The 20,094-nt window shown below is 46.6% G+C and overlaps 1 protein-coding gene across 1 annotated transcript in view; it reads left to right on the forward strand.

Annotated features, from left to right (window-relative positions):
* The first annotated feature begins 467 nt into the window (after positions 1–467).
* The window catches only part of Pccb (propionyl-CoA carboxylase subunit beta), a 77,548-nt gene continuing 57,921 nt past the window's right edge, over positions 468–20,094 (forward strand). Inside the window, exons 1-6 of the mRNA XM_075964870.1 lie at positions 468–691; positions 3,067–3,186; positions 4,571–4,639; positions 7,091–7,147; positions 10,617–10,730; positions 15,020–15,130. Of these exons, the coding sequence (XP_075820985.1) occupies positions 509–691; positions 3,067–3,186; positions 4,571–4,639; positions 7,091–7,147; positions 10,617–10,730; positions 15,020–15,130 (654 nt within the window). The 5' untranslated portion in view covers positions 468–508. The remainder of the gene's footprint in view (positions 692–3,066; positions 3,187–4,570; positions 4,640–7,090; positions 7,148–10,616; positions 10,731–15,019; positions 15,131–20,094) is intronic.

Consider the following 20,094-nt stretch of genomic DNA (forward strand, 5'->3'; position numbering starts at 1 on the left):
GCTTTAACCACTGAGCTGAGCAGCTCCTCAGCTCCCCTTCCTTTTAAGAGACTCTCTCAAAAGGCTCTGGCATCCAGTACCTAGCTCACAAAAAAATTTCAATCTTGGCTCCATCAAACTTAGTTCTGTCCTTGTGAAATCTGAATATAAATGATTACTTGGCTAAGTTGTAAAAGCAAAATCTGAGGCATCATTTGGTAAAAGCTGGATAGAGCCTATTATCTATTCATTTTTGGGACGAGTGGGTGGACAAAGCCTGGGGGTCAAGATGGCTATTGCAGAGCACGGATTAAGTCCTTGTTCTGTGCAGCAACATAGGCACAGATCTGAAAAGCAGGTATTTCCCGGTACAGCCCTACTGAACCTCCTTGGGCCTGGACTACAACGCTTGTGGCTGCCAGGAGCTCTAGTCCCAGCGACGACGCGCAGGCGCACACCGCTATGGCCACGCTTTCCGCGCATGCGTCCTCGGGTGCGCTGGTCGGTGTGGCACGCTGGCAGAGTAAAAATGGCGGCGGCGGTGCGGGCGGCGGCGGCTGGAGCGAGGCTCAGGGTTCTCAGTTGCGGCCTCCGCAGCACGACCCGCAGCCTTTGCAGCCAGCCGGTTGCAGTAAACGAGCGCATCGACAACAAGCGCCGTGCCGCGCTGCAGGGCGGAGGCCAGCGCCGCATCGACGCGCAGCACAAGCGAGTGAGTCCCGGGCGCCAGCGCGCCCCGCCCCCTCCGCCCGCGACCTATCACAGCGCGCCGGGCTCGCGGCGCCCGTGGCCTCCCAGCCAATAGGCGCCGTGCCTGGGAGGGGCGCGGCGAGAACTTTCACCTGGAGAGCCTAGGGCCCCCTCGGGGGTGGGTAGCCGAGGACCAGCTTCTGTGTGCTTAGCAAGGTCCCCAAGTGGTGGTGGGCGTTGATTGGATGAAAGGATGGATCTGACCGGTCTCCAGCAGTGTTCCACCTTAGCAGCTATGAACTTTTGGGAAAGTTAGTCTCTAGAAATCATCTTAAACAGAATAATGCCTCTCACATCTTACTAGAATAAGATTGCTTCACTAATAGGCGGTAGCCTCTCAATTAATTAAAAAGACCCCGTTATTTTCCTGTTGTCTGAAAGAGTTGTGGCAGGTTTGTTTGTTTCTTCTGTGATGGAGAGCAATAAAACCGAGGCTCATAGTATCGGAAGTCGCTTGACTACATTCACATTATCCTGGGGTGGGGTTCTCCGTAATGGCAGGGACTTTTGTGACACCTGTGCCTTAGGAAGTCAGGTGGGCCTCTTGAGTTTCAGCATGATCGACTGGGTAAGAAGCAGGTGGGCTTTGGATAAACTCGCAGCTATTCTGCAGTCTGGCCAGAGTGGGCAGCTGAGGCACTGACACACTGCCTGGATCTTCGGGCGAGAACCACAGTTGAGCTTCAGAGATAAGCTGGGGAGGCCGGTTAGCAGCAGAAGCATCAGGCTGGAAGAGGTGACCCTAGACCTGAAACCAGACTTGCCTGGTGAGTCTAGACTGAGAGCTGGATGAGTTAGCAGGAAGGTACCTTGCCTAAGGAAAGCGCTCCCTGGGAAGAGCACAGAAGTCCTACTCAAGTGTGGCAAAAGCTGGGCTTTTTGTTGTTGTTTGTTTTGGTTTTGATTTTCTGAGACAGGGTTTCTCTGCTAATGACAGCTCTGGCTGTCCTGGAACTTGCTTTATAAGCCAGGCTGGCCTTGAACACAGTTTCCCCTTGCTTCTGCCTCCCGAGCACTAGGATTAAAGGTGTGAACTGGGTCTTAAATCTTGGCCAAAGGTTGCTGCAGATGTCCTGAGTTACCGTTTGAAAAAGGTCTAAGGCTCTCCCTCACTCCCGTGGGGTCCTGGTGAAGGACTAACACGTTTCCTGGGAAAGCCTGTCGCCTCTATCAGGGTCCAATGCTCAATTCCTCCCCAAGCAGATCAAGATGCCCTTAGATAGGCCTGGAGAGCTGCTTTTAGCGGTCAGGGCTGATTTAGTTGGGAGGCCAATTTGTGCTGTCATTAAGCAAGTTTTTCATGAGTTCCATAAGACTGGTTTCCTACAAGTGGATCAGAAAGTATGAATATTTTCAAACCTATCACTAACTTTATCCATAGTCGTTAGGTTGCTTTCCCCCAAAGTAAATGTTTTCCGCAACCTCATTGGCTTTCACTGCTTTCCTAAGATAACGAATTCCAAGGGTTGTTTGTTGTTTACTGTATGTATGTGCTGTTTTAGCTCAGGGGCTAAGGACTTTCTCGAGAGCTGAGGTTTTTGGGAGCCTAAGGAGTGGAGGCTCTTGATAGATTGAGGGTTTCAACTTCATCTGTAAGAAGTATTTTCTTTAATTTTGAGATAGGATCTCATACAGACCTTGAACTTCTGATTCCTCTGCTGCCTCCCCAGCTCTGGGATTATAGGCATTCACTATCCTATGTATGCAGTCTGTGTGGTACTGGGAATTGAACCTAGGGCTTTTGCACATGCTAGGCAAGCCCTCTACTAACTGAACTGTATCTCCGGCCATTTTTTCTTTTTTGTCTTTAAAGCAAATGCCCTCCAACCCGAGAAACTCTCCCTCCCAACAAACTCCCCAGCACCTGGCCCCTCTCCCTTTACTCAGCAGCTCCCTACTGTGGGGTCTTCCAGCCGGGATTCTTATTTAGGATAGAAGAAGGCAATCAATAGTGCCTTGGGGTGAAGGCTGGGAGCCGGAGGGAGGGGTTGTGCCTGGTTGAACACACCTTTAACTCTCTGACCCTCACGAAGCCTGCCTTAGTTTCCTCCCTACTCCTACTCAGGGTTCTCAGTGCAATTCAGGGTCAGGCTCTCTTTACCCCCACTTGTCTTCACCTGTTTCTCCTCCCTTTGATTTACTTTCCACAGGCAGGTGGCTCCTGAGCATGGCATCTACCCAGCTTTCCTGGCTGGAACAAAGTCTGTCGCTATCACCTGTCTACTTTGGGTAGGAAGGACAGTGGAGCCTTTTACACGGTTGCAAAGAGGCAAAACCTGTGGCTCTGGCCTTCCTGCTCACACGTCTTACCTACCTTAACCTGGTCTTTTGTCCTAGGGAAAGCTAACTGCCAGGGAGAGGATCAGTCTCCTGCTGGACCCCGGCAGCTTTGTGGAGAGCGACATGTTTGTGGAACACAGATGTGCCGACTTCGGGATGGCTGCTGATAAGAATAAGGTATCTTTGTTTTTTCCAGTGGCGGTGTGAACACTTCCTGTGGCTTGCTAGCCTTCCCACCAGAACAAAGAGTCGATAGAGCTTTTATCTCAGTTGCATTGGAGAAGGGCTGAGGGGCCTTCAGGTTCTCTCCTACCTTTGCCTGCAGAAGAGTGTTGGAGGCTGTGTATACTCTCTGCTGTCTAACTCAGACCCAGTTTCCAAGGCACTGGTTGTGGGTTCCATTCCTCATACAGACGGACAAGGTTGGAGGGAGGATTGTGGGAGGATCTCTCAGATGGGTCTGAGAACCAGACCCTTATCTAAATGCAGGCCAGTTGTTGCTTTTGATACTTCTTAAGTTTTAGCCTTGTGTTTAGGTGGGGGTTTTTGTTTTGTTTTTCCAGACAAACAAGTTTCTCTGTGTTTCCCTGACTGTCCTGGAACTCACTCTGTAGACCAGGCTGGCTTCGAACTCTGAGATTTGCCTGCCCCTGCCTCTCTGGTGCTAGGTTTAAAGGCATGCACTGCCACTGTCTGGCTTATGTTTAGGTGTTTTTATTGTTTATTTTTTCAGTTTGCCTGACTATCTCACACATGCTGCCCTAGAACTTCGTGTAGCCCGGGCAGCCCTGAGCTCATGGTCTCCTTGGTCTTAGCCACCTGGGTGTGTAATCATGGGCATGCATCAGTTATACCTGGCAATCTTGAAGGTCAGCAAAATCAAAATTGTTTGTGGGTTCATGGAGCTCTTAGGATTCACTTTTGGGCCCATTTTCTGCGCATCTGCTGACTATGACCAAAGGTGTAAACTCGGCAGGGTCTGTCTGAGCCTTTCTGGGCACACCAGTGTCTGGTCGAGTAGGGATGTGTGATTCCAGAGAAGCTGCTCGGAAAGCTCTTACTCTTTCTTTTTGAGGGTCTTACTGTGCAGCCAAGGCTGGCCCCAAACTTACAATGATTCTCCCTTCTTAGTTTTGGCTGGGAGTCCAGGCATGTGCCACTATGCCCAGCTCTGCTATGTTTTCTGTGTGTCCCTTTCAGAGTAAGTGGCAGTGGTGTCCCTGGGAACCTTGTGGTTATATTACCTTTCTTCTGAAAATTCTAGTTATTCTTTTTGGTGTGCTCGAGATTAAACCCTGCTTTGGTTTTTAGTTTGAACCTTAGAAACTTTGGTGTTTTGTTTTTAGTTAAGCCATGATGCCAACTTCACTATAAAGAAATATTTGGGCCGGGCACTTGGGAGACAGAGGCAGGTAGGTCTCTGTGAGTTTGAGGCCAGCCTGGTCTACAGAGAAAGTTCCAGGACAACCAGGGCTACACCGGGAAACCCTGTCTTAAAAAACAAGCAACAACACAGAAGTATTTGGGTTTTCTGACCTATATGTTTCCCTTTGTCTGGTAGTTTCCTGGAGATAGCGTGGTCACTGGACGGGGCCGAATCAATGGAAGATTGGCTTATGTCTTCAGTCAGGTATGTCTTAACTCCAGCAAATGAGGCTTTCCTGGAAGGTAGAGCCAGGAACAAAATATGTGATAGAAAACAATTTGGGGGAATGAAATCCTGCTTATAGTTTGGGGCTGTGGAGGATCCAGATGCAGTCTGAGTAGAAAAAATTGGTTCTTAAAAGCACTGGTCCCTGAGCTCTGGGATTTTTTTTTAAAGTATCCAAATACATTTTGTGAAGTTCCATCAAGAGAGATGAAGTTGGCATATACTGAGACCTGAGGAAGACCTTGTAGGCAGAATAAAGCTATGTCATACCCAAATTGCTTTTTTAAAAATTATTTTATGTTGGGTGGTGGTGGCGCATGCCTTTAATCCCAGCACTCAGGAGGCAGAGGCAGGTGTGTCTCTGAATTCAGTGGAGTTACAGGTGGTTATAAGCACTATGTTGATGCTGGGAATCAAACCTGGGTCCTCTGGAAGAGCAGCCAGTTTTCTTAACTGCTGGCGCTTCCCTCCAGCCCTGTGTGTCCAAATCTTTATCTCCAGAGCTGTGCGTTACCTGTCATGGTGGAGAAGAATCAAGGTTCTGATCAAGTGACTTTAGCATAGTGTGGCCTGGGTTACCCAGGTGGCCTAATGTAATCACAAGGGTCCTTAAAAAGAGAAAGAGAATAGCTGGGTGATGGTGGCACACACCTTTAACCCCAGCACTGGGGAGGCAGAGGCTGGCCTGGTCTACAGAGCAAGTTCCAGGACAGCCAGGATTGTTATACAGAGAAACTCTGTCTCAAACAACAAAACCAACCAAACAAAAAAACCAAACTGCCCGCCCCTAAAGAAAACCAAACAAACAAGACAAAACAAAAACCGGAAGGTCAGAATTCTGCGGTGTGAGGACTCCTCCTGTGATGTCAGGCTTTGAAATAGAGAAGCATTCTAGGAGAGGAGGACCGGGAGCCGCGGCTGGAAGCTTCGGAAAGGTAACCAGGTTGCCTGCCCTTGAGGCCTGAGAGGTCACAGACCTGTTGATCTTGGTTGCAACCCGGTGCGGTCCCTGGGAGGGAGCTTCTGCACCACAGGCTGTGAGAGAGCAGAGTGTTGTCTTAGGTCCATGACTCTGAGTTAGTGCGTCACGGCAGCAACAGAAGCAGGGTATTTTGTGTGTTATTTCATAATAGATTTTTCTACTATTGGGTCTGCCAAATGTTGAAGATTACTTTTTTCCCTCTCAATTTTTATGAGCTGGCTGGGCAGAAGTTAATAAATAAGGAAGCATAGAAATGATGGAACAAAGATTGATACTGTGTTTTCTGGCCGCGATGTCTGACTACTCAAGGCCGCTACAGAAATTCAAATCCATCCTACTTTCGAGTGCCTTCTCTGCTCACAGAGTAAGTGGGAGTGAGGAAGAGATGGAGATGATGAAGACAGGGCTCTCATTCTGAAGACGCCAGTTTATAGGTAGAATGGGGCAGAACAGGCAGCCACAGACCGGGTAAGAGAGGCTCCTGCAAATGCTTTGGACTCATAAGGAGGGGGGTCTTTCCAGGTTTGGGGAGGCTAGTGGGGAAGATGGACCTTGAAAGAGGCTGGACCCTGGCCTTGGGGTGTCGTGAACCTGCCTTCTCATTCCACTTTCCAGGATACTAACACGGGTGATTTTTCTGAGTTAACTTTTTCCAGAAAAGTATCCTTCTTCCCTTGGTCATTGGCTGACAGCAAGCTCTATGGAGAGGGGAGGAGCCAGTAGGGCTCATTCAGTACTCAGGTTTCTGGTCTCTGGTTTTCATCCTCATCTTTGCCTTCTTTCAGGCCAATGATCTGATTCTGGAGTCTATTTCTTTAGAGGAATAGCCTTTCTCCCCTCAAGGTGAAGGGGGAGCTCTTTGAGTTCTTTTACCACAGCTTACTCCTGTTTTAATGCTCCCCACCTTTTCCTTGGTTCCTCATTGGTTGCCCCCCTTCAGGTGTGTGCTTCCATTTCCTTCCTCCCAATCACATGGTACCTTTGTGCTTTTAGTTCCCCTCAGCTAGCCTGCTGTTAGTGCTTATTAGATGTCCCTAGTGTGACAGTATCAGACACAGGGATGGGGTGGGGCCGGGGGACTCTGATTGCCTTTCATCTCCTCCTCTGTTTTCAGAATCCGACATACTACCTGGAAATGGCAGCTCTTGTTTGGCACTGGAGGAATTTGGGTTAATCCTGCTTAAGTTATTGCCTCAGAGCTCTCAGTCATTTTTGTAGGGCAAAGACTACTACTCTGATGTTACACAAACTCTCTTTAAGATACCCTATTAACTATTCTGGGGAATAATCTATGTATTAGAGTTGTATTTTTTTTCTCTATTTTTCTCAATGTCTGGAATGCCTTTAACAATGTTGAGTTTCCCATTTCCCTGGGTCTTCAGCTCTGCCTTGTCATTATATTTTACATGCTGGTTTAATTGTTTTTGTTTTGTTTTTTGTTTTTTCAGGATTTTACTGTTTTTGGAGGCAGTCTGTCAGGAGCACATGCTCAAAAGATCTGCAAAGTAAGTGTTTGATATTGAAAATAAACCCAGAGCTTCCCTCAGTTTGTGTGGCACACACTGAGTATTCTGGGGGTGTAATGGATTGAGCTAGGTATAAGAAATTGCACATTTGGGCCTACAGAGATGGCTAAACAGTTAAGAGCAATTGATTGCTCTTGCAGAGGACCAGGGTTCAATTCCCAAAACCCACATGGCAGCTGCATTACAGCTGTCTGTAACCCCAAGATCTGACACCCTCATGCCGGCAAAACAATGCAAATAAAATAAAAATAAATAAATTATAAAAATTGCACATTTGTACAAGATGTGGTACTGTCTAGAAGGGAGTCTTAGTTCATTGCTGTTCTGACTCGGCCCCCCAGTCAGCAAGCTGCCAGACTCGGTCTGTTCCCCAAAAGCTGGGGTTACAAGCACACTCACTTAAACTATTTCGCACTGTCTCCTTGACCTCTGGTAAAGTCTATACCCACACTTGTTCTGTGCTTTTCTTCTTCTCCCCCCGCCCATCTTTCCTTTTCTTCTCTTGGTCCCTCTGCCTCCTCCTGCCCAAGTGCTAGGATTGTATGTGTGACCTGTCATGTTTCCTCACACATAAAATAACACCTACGATTACAAGGCTTGCGGAGAGATGGGTCAGTGGGTATGATGAGTATCTGGTATGAAAACAAAAGGACCTGAGTTCAAATCCCCAACACTCACATAAAACCCAAGCATGACCATTATGTTCATGTAACCCCAGCTTTTGGGGAACAGGCAGAGTCTGGCAGCTTGCTGACTGGTGGGCCGAGTCAGAGCAGCAAGCTTTGGGTTCATGGAGAGAGCCTCATGAAGAGGATCTCAGAAAATAAGATTGAGGGTGATAGAGGAGGACACTTGACATTCTACTCTGGCCTCTGCCTGCAGAGACTGAAAGCATTCAAAAGAAGATTGTCATATATGTCCCCCTTTTTTTTTGAGACAGGGTTTCTCTGTTTAGTCCAGGCTAGCCTTGAACTCAGAGATCCGATTGCCTCTGCGTCCCAAGTGCTGGGATTAAAGGTGTGTGCCACTATGTCTGGCTCATTAATATATGTTCTTATTAATGCATTAAATAATAAGATTTAGTAGTGAATCTGACTGGTGTAATTCAAAGGAGGCTTGGGGAAACATATTTATGGATCTCAGCAACTTTAATGTGACAAAGGTTTCTGTTTCTATTAATGGCAAAGGCACATGTGTGTTTCATAAATGAAGGAGAGTTAGAGCAATACAGGGGGAAAATGTAAACTTCTGCCACCTCAAGTTCATAGACCACTGTCTTAGGGTTTTTATTGCTGTGAGGAGACACCATGACCACGCAACTCTCAGAAAACATTTGCTTGAGGTGACGACTTCCATTTTATTATGGTGGGGAGCGTGGCGGCTTGCAGAGAGATGTGCTGGAGGAAGAGCTGAGAGTCCTACATCTTGCAGACAACAGGAAGTTGCCTGACTCACTGGGCAGTATTCCAAACATAGGAAACCTAAACCTGCCCCCACAGTGACACACTTCCTCCAGCAAGGCCATACCCACTCCAGCAAAGTCACACCTCCTAATAGTGCCACTCCCTATAAGATTATAGGGGCTTATTACATTCAAACTATCACAACCACATATCCGTTCACAGCTACCTTGAGATTCTGTGAATCCCAAGAATAGAATTTCAGATCTAGGCAGAGAGGCCAGGGGCTAAAATGTGAAGAGCAGGACAAAGACTGTATGACAGTATTTTTTTTTAAATGTGCTTAAGTGTTTGCCTGTGTGTGTACTGTATGTGCCTGGTGCCTGCAGAGGCCAGAAGAGGGTGTTGCATCTTTTAGAACTGGAGCTACAGATGGTTGTGAGCCACTCTGGATGCTGGGAACTGAATTGGAGTCTTTTGCAAGAGCACTGCTCTTAACCACTGAGCCATCTCTTAAGCTCCTGCATAAAGATATTTTCAAAACACTTTAGGGGACTGAGTTTAGAGCTCTGTGATAGAAAACTTGCCTCATGTGAGCAGGCCTTGCAGTCACTTCCTTTTTCTGCTGATGAAGATACAGGAACACAAACAGAACCCCAGATACCAATCAAACAAAAGTTCACCAGATAGAATCCTGCTAGATTGAAATGATCTGGGGCGTAATGCTAAGTATAGTTGGTGTTTGGAGAACTTTAGATCCTGGGAGTAAACGTGCTTTGTAAACCATGTAGGGCTGTGGGATGTTGCGCATGAATCTTGTAGACCCAGGAGGAAAATCTGCCACAGTGTACCTGCCTCAGGTTAATGGGCCAATGTGCACTTTCATAAATAGACTTCTGTTCCATTCTGTCTGCCACCCATTGTTCCTTAGGAGTCACTGGGAATAATTGTGGCCGCTGAAGAGAGTCAGGTGTGACCCTCTTAGCTTCAACAATGCAAAACCTGTGACTTGTTAGGTAGCTGGTCTCTCATCTTCCCTTAGGAATCCCGATATTATGGGGGTTGAAATCAAGGTACTCCTTCCTGGTTGAAAAAGTACAGGGAAATGTTTTCTGGAAAACACACACACACACACACACAGAATGAGGGTGAGGCATGTTGGCCTGTGTGTGTAAGTATAACACAGCTTTTAGGAGCTAGTTCTTACCTAACATGGTGGGTTCTTGGGGATCTAACTTGGGTCTCACCAGGCTTTTATGTTAAGTGATCTTGTGCTTGGCCTGCTTGAATGGGCTGAATGTGCTAAAGCAGCAGTCTCAACCTGTGGGTCATGACCCCTTTGCGGGTCACATGTCAGTTATCCTGCATATCAGATATTTAAGTTATGATTCATAACAGTAGCAAAATGAAGTAGCAAATAAACCAGTTTATGGTTGGGGGCCACCACAACATGAGGAACAGTATTAAGGAGTCGCAGCGTTCGGAAAGTTGTGAACCACTGTTCTAAAGAGACACTGTGCGCCATGGCCCCCCTCTTCAGCTACTGGACTGTTGAAAGAATGGACTCCAAGAATTTTTCCAGGAGAAATGGCGGAAGCCCTGAGGCTCTCAGAGGAGCGACTTGTCTCCTGGAGAAAGATTCCCAGCCTGATAGATGTCCTTGTAGGAGAGCCTAGGAGTTGAGAGGGGGACAGGGCCCACACCTTATGGGACTGTCCAGATATGCAAACTTCTTAGTATTTAAACCCTCCTCATACCAGGACCCCTGAAGGTGGCCTTGGTGGGGGCATAAAGTCCGGATCCCTTTGTCCCTCCTCCTGTGTGGTCACATTGATAAATCTCCCTTTTCTGCTTTTCACTATTCATTTGGCTCCAATGGACTCATTGAGCATGGGTGGCTGGGCCTGGCTTGTGGGGGCACAGGCAGTGGCCTCTTAGTCTGGTGCCTCTCACCCACCAAGCCATCTTCTTGGCACAACAAGGCTTTTTGTCACTGCTGCTTTTGAAAACCAGAGCAGATGTCTCATGGGATTTCTATGCCGTTTTAGATCATGGACCAGGCCTTAACAGTAGGGGCTCCAGTGATCGGGCTGAACGACTCCGGGGGCGCCCGAATCCAGGAGGGGGTGGAATCCTTGGCTGGCTACGCAGACATCTTCCTGGTGAGAAACCTATTCACAGCTGGAGTCCGTGAGTGTGTTCTAGTGCCTGTCTCTCCACACTGTCCTCTGCTCCGTCCTGCCTCTGTGGTGTCTCCATCACTGCCACCGTGGGTGGGATGGGGGTGGATAACCTGCCAGGTGGCTGCAGAGCCTGCTTTTTCTTCTTGATAGAGGGCCAGTTGTTAGGTGAATAATTAGTTCAAGGTCACTCACGAGGAGAAAGTACTTGGAAATGTTTTTTTTTTCTTTCTTTTCTTTTTTTTGAAGCAAGAGCAACACGGTAAGGAACGTTAAAGTAAACTGATTTGCTAGAATTAGAATTTTTTTAAAGTGCTCTTTTAATTTAACATTCTGGGTGATTATACAAAGAAGAAGAAATCTCTTCAAATCAAAGGCCTTGGAGCACATCATTCCAGATACCTGCCTGGTTTGCCTAGGAGCTGTGGTATGAGAGAGACCGGGAGGGTCTGACAGAGACCAGAGCCAGGAAGTTTCCAGTCAGCCCCGGGCTAGCCTCCCTCCCCTGCAGGAATGACAGCTGTCCTGTCCGGGGTCACCACCCTTCAGGATTCATCCGAGCAGCTGTGTGAGAGGTATTCTAACTTGTAAGACAGTTCTGGCCCTTGAGAGGTTTCCCAGCTTCTGTTTGTCTTAAACATGCTTTTTTCTTTAAAGAAAAAAAAAATTAAAGCGGTATAACAATTGAATTCATTCCTAGTCAGGAACAAAAGTATAAGGAAAGAGGGAGAAGGAAAGAGAGGAGGGGAAGGGTAGGAGATAGGAGAGAAAAGGACAAGGGAGGGGAGGAGAAGAAAGGATAGGGGAGGGGAAAAGAAGGGAGGGGAGGCAAAGGGAGGAGAGGGAAGGAAAGGAGAGAGAAGAAGAGGGGAAGGGAAGGGAGGGGAGGGGAGGAAAAAATAGAGGGGAGGAGAGGAAAGGATAGGAAAGGGGAGGGGAGGGGAAAAAAGGGAGGAGAGGAAAGGATAGGAAAGGGGAGGGGAGGGGAAAAAAGGGAGGAGAGGAAAGGAAAGGAGAGAGAAGAGGGGAAGGGAGAGAAGCGAAAAGGGAAGGAGAAAAGAGAAAGAGTGAAAGAGAGGAACCGGAGAAGGAAAGGAAACTACTAAGGGTGTAATCGAGGCCCCTAGATAAGGACTACAGATAGCAATAGATCAGGGTTGAATCTCCTTTCGATTATACTCTGGTAAATGTTCCCCCAGAAACACACTATGAAGGACTTAAGAGCTGAAGGAAGCAAAATATCACCAATTAGCCCTCAAATGTTTCAAAATAATGCAGTATGCAAATATGTATTTCTGGAGAGAATGATACAGCCAGTGGTGGGGACAGCTCTCTGGCTAAAGAACACAGGACAGATCTTAAACTGTTTCAAGTTTTCCATGAGGTCTGAAATCACATCACAATTAAAAGTTTCCAGAAATTAACAACACAGGATCAAGCCTTTATCCCGAGACTGCTTTCTGGACTCCTCCCATCGCCAATGCCTTCCTTTTTAAAAGACAAATATCTCTATATAGTTCACACTACCTGGTGAGGTTTTAGGTCTGTGCTGCCGTGCCCAGCCACAGCTCCCCCCTTTATATTTAGTTGGGCCATTTTAGTTCACTTTGATTTTCATCATATTTTATTTTTCAAAAAAATTCAACCTTCATTATTTATTTACTTACTTATTTACTTGAGAAAGGCCTCTCTGTGTAGCCCTGGTTATTCTGGAACTCGCTCTGTATATCAGGCTGGCCTCGAACTCAGAGATCCACCTGATTCTGCCTCCCAAGTGCTGGGATTAAGACATGTTCTGCCACCAACACCTGGCCTTAACTTTTAATTTTTATTTCTTACATATGGGTGTTTTGCCGGCATGCATGTGTGTGTGCCTGGTGCCTGTGGATTCCAGAAGAGGATGTTTGATCTCCTGGGTCTAGAGTTATAGATGGTTGTAAACAGTCATGTGGGTGCTGGGAATCAAATTTGGGTCCTCTGGAGGAGCAACCATTTTCTTTAACCACTGAACCATCTCTTTAGCCTCCTTTACCATATCTGTTAAGCATATACGAGACCTCAAAGCCCATCTACACAGTGACACACTCCCAGCCACAAGACCACACCTACTTCAACAAGACCACAGGTCCTAATTGTGCCACTTCCTTTGGGGGCCCAAAACCACCATGTCTGGCTTTCTGGTAACTTACAAATTGGGTTCTTTCAGTCTTCAGGGACTACTGATCTTTGCTTGTTGAGTGTGGGATCTGACTGTGACTTCCTAAGCTATTTCTGTAAATAGCTTGCTCTGTGGTGGTGGTGTCACTTCCTCAGTGCCGTGACAAATTTCCTGACAAAGGCCTCTGGCCAAGCCAGTTTTCTTTATTCATTTATGGTAATCAGAGCACACAGAGGGGAATTCCACATCAGGTGTGCACCACCGCCTAGCTTGTTGTTTATTTTTTAAAAAATTATTTTTCAGGATGTGTGTGTCTGAGTCTGCCATATGTGTCCAGGTGCCTGTGGAGACTAGAAGATGGTAGCAATCTTTCTTGTCGGACTATCTTTGAATCTCCAGCCCTCAAATAGCGACACAGAAGCTTCTTATTAATTATGAATTTTGACCATTAGCTTAGGCTTGTGCCACTAGCTTCTGTAACTTAAATTAATTTGCTTTTATTAATCTTTCTTCTGCCAAGAGGCTCAGTTACCTGTGTACTGTATGTCCAACCTCTTCAGGTCTCCCTGGCATCTCCTACACACCTAGGTTCTTTTTCCTCTTCCCTTTTCTCCCTGGAAATCCCACTTATCCTCCTGTCTAGCTATTGGCTGTTCAGCTTTTTATTACACCAATCACAGCAATGTGTTTTCTTCATGAAGCAAGTATATAATTATCTCAGAACAGTGAAGAGTCCCCAGGAGCTGGAGTAAGTCTCCTGATCTGAATTCAGCAAATGCTCCTAACTGCTGAGATGTTGCTCCAGTCCCAATTAAGAAAAGAGATTTTTATTCAATATTTTATTTATATATATGTGTGTGTGTGTGTGTGTGTGTGCGTGTGTGCGTGTGTGCGTGCGCGCGCGCGCGCACTTGTACATATCCATGGTGATCTGTGGTGGTCAGAAAACAGGCTTTCCCCCTAGTTTCGAGATAGGATATCATGTTGCTCCCTCCTGTGTATTCCAAGGTAACTGTCCTATGAGCTTGTGGGAATCCCCCTGCCTCTGCCTCCCGTCATGCTGTAGAAGTGCTGGGACTATAGAAGCTCAAGCAACCCCATCTGGCTTTGGGTCCTGGACATCTGAGCTCCTGTCCTCATGTTTGCAGTTACCCACCGAGCCATCTCCCCAACCTCCAGCAATGGGTTTTTAATCACAGGTTAACTCAATTGCTTCTTGAGAGCTTGGCTTGCTGTTTCCTGTTATTTCCTTTCCCCCAGGTGTCACCCTGAGCTGGCATGGGATTGGTGAGCCTTAATTAAAAACGCTGGACTCTCAGGTGCCTTAATCTTGTTTAGTGTTCAGCTTTCCGCCCCTCTTCTCGTGGAGATAGAAAGGAGACGGGGTCTTTCAGTGTAACTCAGCGTAGCTTTGGACTCAGTCTAGGACTTGTAGCATAATCCTCCTGCCTCAGCTTCCCAGGTGCTGGGGTTAAAAGTGTGAGCCACCATTTCTGGCTTGCTGAGCAGTTTTTAGGCATAAACATTTTGTTCATTACCAGAGACTTGAATACTTGTTTTTGACGACGTCTCCTAATTTTATAGTAGTTTTTAAAGGGATTTTCTAAACTCAGTTCTGCTGCAGGTGAAAGCCCCCCCCCTTTTTTTTTGCTGAGTAGAGATGTCTTTGGTGCTGTGATGAGCTGTAGTATGCAGCGTTTCCCCTCACCACCACCAAGCGTTGGCTGAGGAGCAGATACCGAGGGTCTCTTAAGTGCCACCTGCCTCTCTGGCATGACTTCTGGGAGCTGAACACAGAGGTCAGGGCGACTTGCAGGGTGACTGTTGGCTGCTTCCCTCTGGTGGCTCTGCGCACATTGGGTGCACATGAGAAAGTGGCGGGACCTGTAGCCACATTCTGGTGGACACTTCGAGGAACCGCTGTCAAGACAATGAATGCTCCTTGTTTCAGTGACACATCAACCTCTCCATTATGGGGACAAATGCCATATGTAATTTTGGAAGCACTTTCCTGACTAGATCTTTTGCTCGATTTTATTGTTGGCTTCATCTTCCTGCAGATACCCTCGTGAGTGCTTCTGTAACCAGGTGCTTTGCCTTTCTGTGTTGGCAGAGGAATGTCACAGCGTCCGGAGTCATCCCTCAGATTTCTCTGATCATGGGCCCATGCGCTGGTGGGGCCGTCTACTCCCCTGCCCTAACAGACTTCACATTCATGGTCAAGGTAAGAAAGCTGCGCCTGTTCCTGGTGCCCCGAGAGTCCTGCGGCTCCCATCTGCAACAAACATAATGCCTGACCCAGATCTCGTCCTTATCTGAGTTCTCATTGGTGTTCGGTGGAGTGGAGATAAGCTCTGAGTCTGGGTGGAAGGAAGGTTTGGCATGGACTCTGTAGTGTTTGAGGAAGGTCCTTGTGGGCTCTGTGGTTTTACCTGTGATCTGAATTGCAAATAGTTTCACATAATCAGAAGATCCCTGTCCTTTGCCCAGACTGATGGCTGTTTACTGACTAGGGCTCCCTTGGGAAGGCTTACTGTGGTCTGTTTTATTGACGAGTGTCTCCCTATGCCCCATGTTTCTTTCCTTTCTGTAATGGAAATGGAAAAATTTGATCTGCAACTTCAGTTAGAGAGATGTATATCAACACATCATCTGGCTTTAATGGAAGGGGATTTTAAATGAATTTATTCTTATTATTTATTTATTTTGGTTTTTTTTTAAAATATTTATTTATTTATTATGTATACAATATTTTGTCTGTGTGTATGCCTGCGGGCCAGAAGACTGCACCAGACCCCATTACAGATGGCTGTGAGCCACTATGTGGTTGCTGGGAATTGAACTCAGGACCTTTGGAAGAGCAGGCCATGCTCTTAACCTCTGAGCCATCTCTCCAGCCCCTTATTTTGGTTTTTCAAGACAAAGTTTCACTATGTAACACTGACTGTCCTGGAAAGATCACTGGGATTAGAGATGTGCACCACCACCGCCTGGCATGATTTTTATTTTATTATACTTTTTGAGGTTATTTTCTGAGATGGGGTCTTACTGTCCACCCTTTACTGGTCTGAACTCACAGAGATCCGCGTACCTCTGCCTTCTGCGTGCTGGGATTAAAGGTGTGCTTTACTAGCCTCAGATAGGTTTTTTTTCTTTTCTTTTCTTTTTTTTTTTTTTTTTTGAGACACCTTCTCTGTGTAGCCCCGACTGTCCTGATACTTGCTCTGTAGGCCAGGCTGGTCTTGAACTCAGAGATCCACCTGCCTCTGCTGGGATTAAAGATGTATGCCACTATCACCCGGCTGTGATAGACTATTTTTAGGTGAAATCCTCTTGAAATTATATGTGGGTAGCTATCCTAATCTGGTAGTTAAGATAGAAAGGCTGATTTTTAAATGTTCAAAAAATGAGCACTAAATACCATGGCAGAGGAAGGCTGAGGGGGAAGTAGTGGCAGTTACTTAGTGTGAGGGGACAATTGCAGAAGGAATGTGACTTGGGCACCTTTTCTCCAGGGTAGCTTGGCAGTTGGAATCCAAAAGTCCCAAAAGTGCTACTCTTGCCCAGTGGATCTACTCCTAATGACAGTCGAAAGCATCCTTTTTATTCTTTTATTGAAAATAGATTTTTAAAAATATAATATATTCTGCTTTTGGTTTCCCCTTCCTCTAATCCTCCCAGCTCGTCCCCCCACTCCCTCCAGTCTGGTCCATTGTCTTTCTGTCTTGCTGTGGTTCCGGTGTGGATGTTCATTCGTGTGGGTCTGAGAAGAAAATACAGAGGATGAATTTAGCCTTTTCCAGCTGCAGGGTGCATTCGTCTCTACAGAGTTCACCGTTTTTCCTTAGCTCAGGGCTTCTTTATTGTCTTCCAGTTTACACCTTAGCAAGTTGATGTCCATATTCCTAAAACACCTTAATTAAGATTCCAAAAGGACAATGCCAAATACAAATTCTCGATCAGAAAATATTGGTGGGTTTCCGGGTTGTCTCCCAACCAAGTGTTGCAAAGACTTTGCACCTTCGGGGACTCTCATACCTGATTCACATATGTTAAACAGAAGGTGTTGAAGACAAAAAGGCAGATTAGGGCTATGTGTGGACACTCAGGTGCTGACTGCAGCTGTGTAGGAGTCCTCCCATCAAAAAATTATTTTATGTGTTTGGGTGTTTTGCCTGTATGTATGTGTATGCATCACCTGTGTGCATGGTTCTCAGTGGAGGCCAGAAGAGGGAGTCAGATCCCCTGGGACTAGAATTAGTGAGCCACCATGTGGGTATTGGGAATCTAACCTGGGTTCTCTGGAAGAGCGACCAGTACTTGCAAACATTGAGCCATCTCCATCCCCTGCCTGTAGTTCTATCTTTTCTGGAATATGGTGTAGTTGGGTCTGTATGGAATCTTTTCAGACTGGCTTACTTAACTTAGTCTCACATACTTAAGGTTGCCTGATTCTGCAGTGCACTCTGTGGCAGAATCAGGTGTTCAGTGTGGATTTTGTTTTATAAGAAGCTGCCAAATTGTTTTCCAAAGTGGTCACATCCCCATGCATTCTCACCCACCACCAGTGAAAGAGTCCAGTTGTCCTACGTCATTGCCCGGATTTGATGCTGTCAGTGTCTTTGAATTTGTATATTATCTTAGTATTCTATTGCTGTGAAAAGACACCATGACCACAGCAAATCTTATAAAGGAAAATATTTAATTTCAGGGGCTTGCTCACAGTTTCGGAGGCCTAGTTCTTTATCATCATGGCAGGAGGACCACTGCAGCATACGGGCAGACAGGCAGGGTACTGGAGAAGTAGTTGAGAGCTACATCCTGATGGATAGGCAAAAGGCATTAGCTTTCGAAACCTCAAAGCCCACTTTCTTCAGCAAGGCCACACCTTCTAATCCTTCTCAGACAGTCCACCAGGGGGAACTAAGCATGCGAACACACGAGCCCATGGGGAACTAAGCATGCGAACACACGAGCCCGTGGGGAACTAAGCATGCGAACACACGAGCCCATGGGGACCACGTGCATTCAGGCCACCACAGCTGTGCTAGTGAGTGGGTGGGTCACATGCAACGTCTCTTCATGTCTTTATTTTCTATTTGTGTGTTTTCTTTGGTGAGTTATCTGTTCAGTTCTTTTAACTTTTTTCCCCCATGAATTTTGTTCTTACTTTTGATTTTTCTGAGTTTTTGGTATAGTTTGGTTTTTGGTGCATTTGTTGAGATGAGGTACCATTCTATAGCTCAGACTGGTCTGGGAGTTACGATGTAGCCCAGGATGGCTTCCAGCATAGTTCTGCTCCTGCCTCAGCCCCTGAGTGTTGGGATAATAGGCATGGGTGGCTAAAATATATACTTATGGGTTATTTTGTTTTGTTTTCTTTTGGTTTGGTTTCTTGAGACAGGACTTCTTTCTTTCTTTCTTTCTTTCTTTCTTTCTTTCTTTCTTTCTTTCTTTCTTTCTTTCTTTCTTTCTTTCTTTTTTGAGACAGGGTTTCTCTGTGGCTTTGGAGCCTGTCCTGGAACTAGCTCTTGTAGACCAGGCTGGTCTCGAACTCACAGAGATCCACCTGCCTCTGCCTCCCGAGTGCTGGGATTAAAGGCGTGCGCCACCACCACCCGGCAGGATTTCTTTATGTAACAGTCCTGGCTATTCTGGAATTCACTATGCAGACAAGACTAGCCTTGAACTCAGAGATCCTCCTGCCTGTTTCCTGAGTGCTGGGATTAAAGGCTTCTCCAGGCTTATATTTGTTTTTTTGTTTTGTTTTGTTATATTTGGGGTTGAACCGAGGGTCTAGCCCATGCAAATTCTCTAGCAATCCCTAGCCTTAAGCTAGATAACTACAACTTAACCTTTGTTTCCTTGGCAAGGGTCAGCAGACTTTATGAACTTGCTTCTAGACTCCACGGTCTGCTCCATTGGTGCTTAGTTTTTCAGCAATGCATGATTGTCTTGATTACTATATATTTAGGTTTTTTAAAAAATTTATTCTAAAGTTTAATTCATTGCTAGCAGATTCTGGGAAACATACAGGTGACTGTGGGTTCCCACGCGGGAGCACGTTAGATGAGGATCATAGTCTCCTGACTGTGGTCCAGCCTCAGGCTGCCACAATGCAAATGTACAATTTCTGTAAACAGAAGTCTTAAATCCTGGTTCCCGTGAGCATAAATGACATGGAGCGCACTGACCATGGACGCACTTCTGTAAACCTTGCGTGTTAAGGAAGAATACATAACTGTAATCCATAACTGCTTGAGCTGATTGTTATCAAAGTCGGGGTCACAACCTGTTACCCAAGCCAAGTCCCACCACCCTTCCTCAGTAAGGGAATGAAAAGAGCCGAATTAGGAGGAAGCAGAAAAAGATTGACTCGCTGTGCCACACTGGGAAGAGGGAGACCGAGAGAGCGAGGGGACTCCCGAGCAGTCTTCAGGGCCCTGAAGTGAGATTAAACAAAGCGCCATAAGTGTATCCATCAGTCCCTGGTCACTGTGTGGTCCTGCCCACCACAGACCGGTGCTTGTTAGAGCTCTGTAAAGTCTCTTTCAATGAGAACCTCCCCCTTTCCCTAGCTGGTACCCTTCCCTTCTCCAGTGAGGTTCCTGGGGAAATTCCCATTTCTTTGGGGTCCGTGTCTATAGACTGATAGGTTGAAAGCTTGGTACCTGCTTAGATTATCTTCTTTTCTGCCAAGCCCATAGGGAAGTTTGTGATCTTAGAATTTCAGATGCAGCCAGAGAAATGGATGGCACCAGACTCTTGACCGGGTTTCCCGAGTATTGTGAAACTGATAAAATGGACTTCTAGGGCACACGTGGTTTTGGCCAGCCATCTGCTGGAGTGTGAATTTCAGCCCAGAAGGGAGATCCTGCGGCCCCAGTCTTCCTCTGTGGGAATGATTTCAGAAATGGCAGTGGTCTAACACTTCAGAATAATTTCCCATGATGGATACTTTCTGACAGGCAGACGTAGTGGCCAGGCCTCTGTTTTCATTACCTCGTGTATTGTAGGGACAGCTTAGATCTAGTCTTGATTTGGTGCCTGGAGGCCAACTCAGGCCTTTGAAGCAGTCCGTCCTCCTTGGCAGCAGGGGAGGCTGGGCCAGACTTGTACTGTTTGCTCTGCTCTCTGCCAACCGGTTCTGTCTGGTTCATTCAGTTGTTTGGCTACAAGTGTGCACCC

This window comes from Microtus pennsylvanicus, chromosome 3 (assembly GCF_037038515.1).
Source record: "Microtus pennsylvanicus isolate mMicPen1 chromosome 3, mMicPen1.hap1, whole genome shotgun sequence".
NCBI lineage: Eukaryota > Metazoa > Chordata > Mammalia > Rodentia > Cricetidae > Microtus > Microtus pennsylvanicus.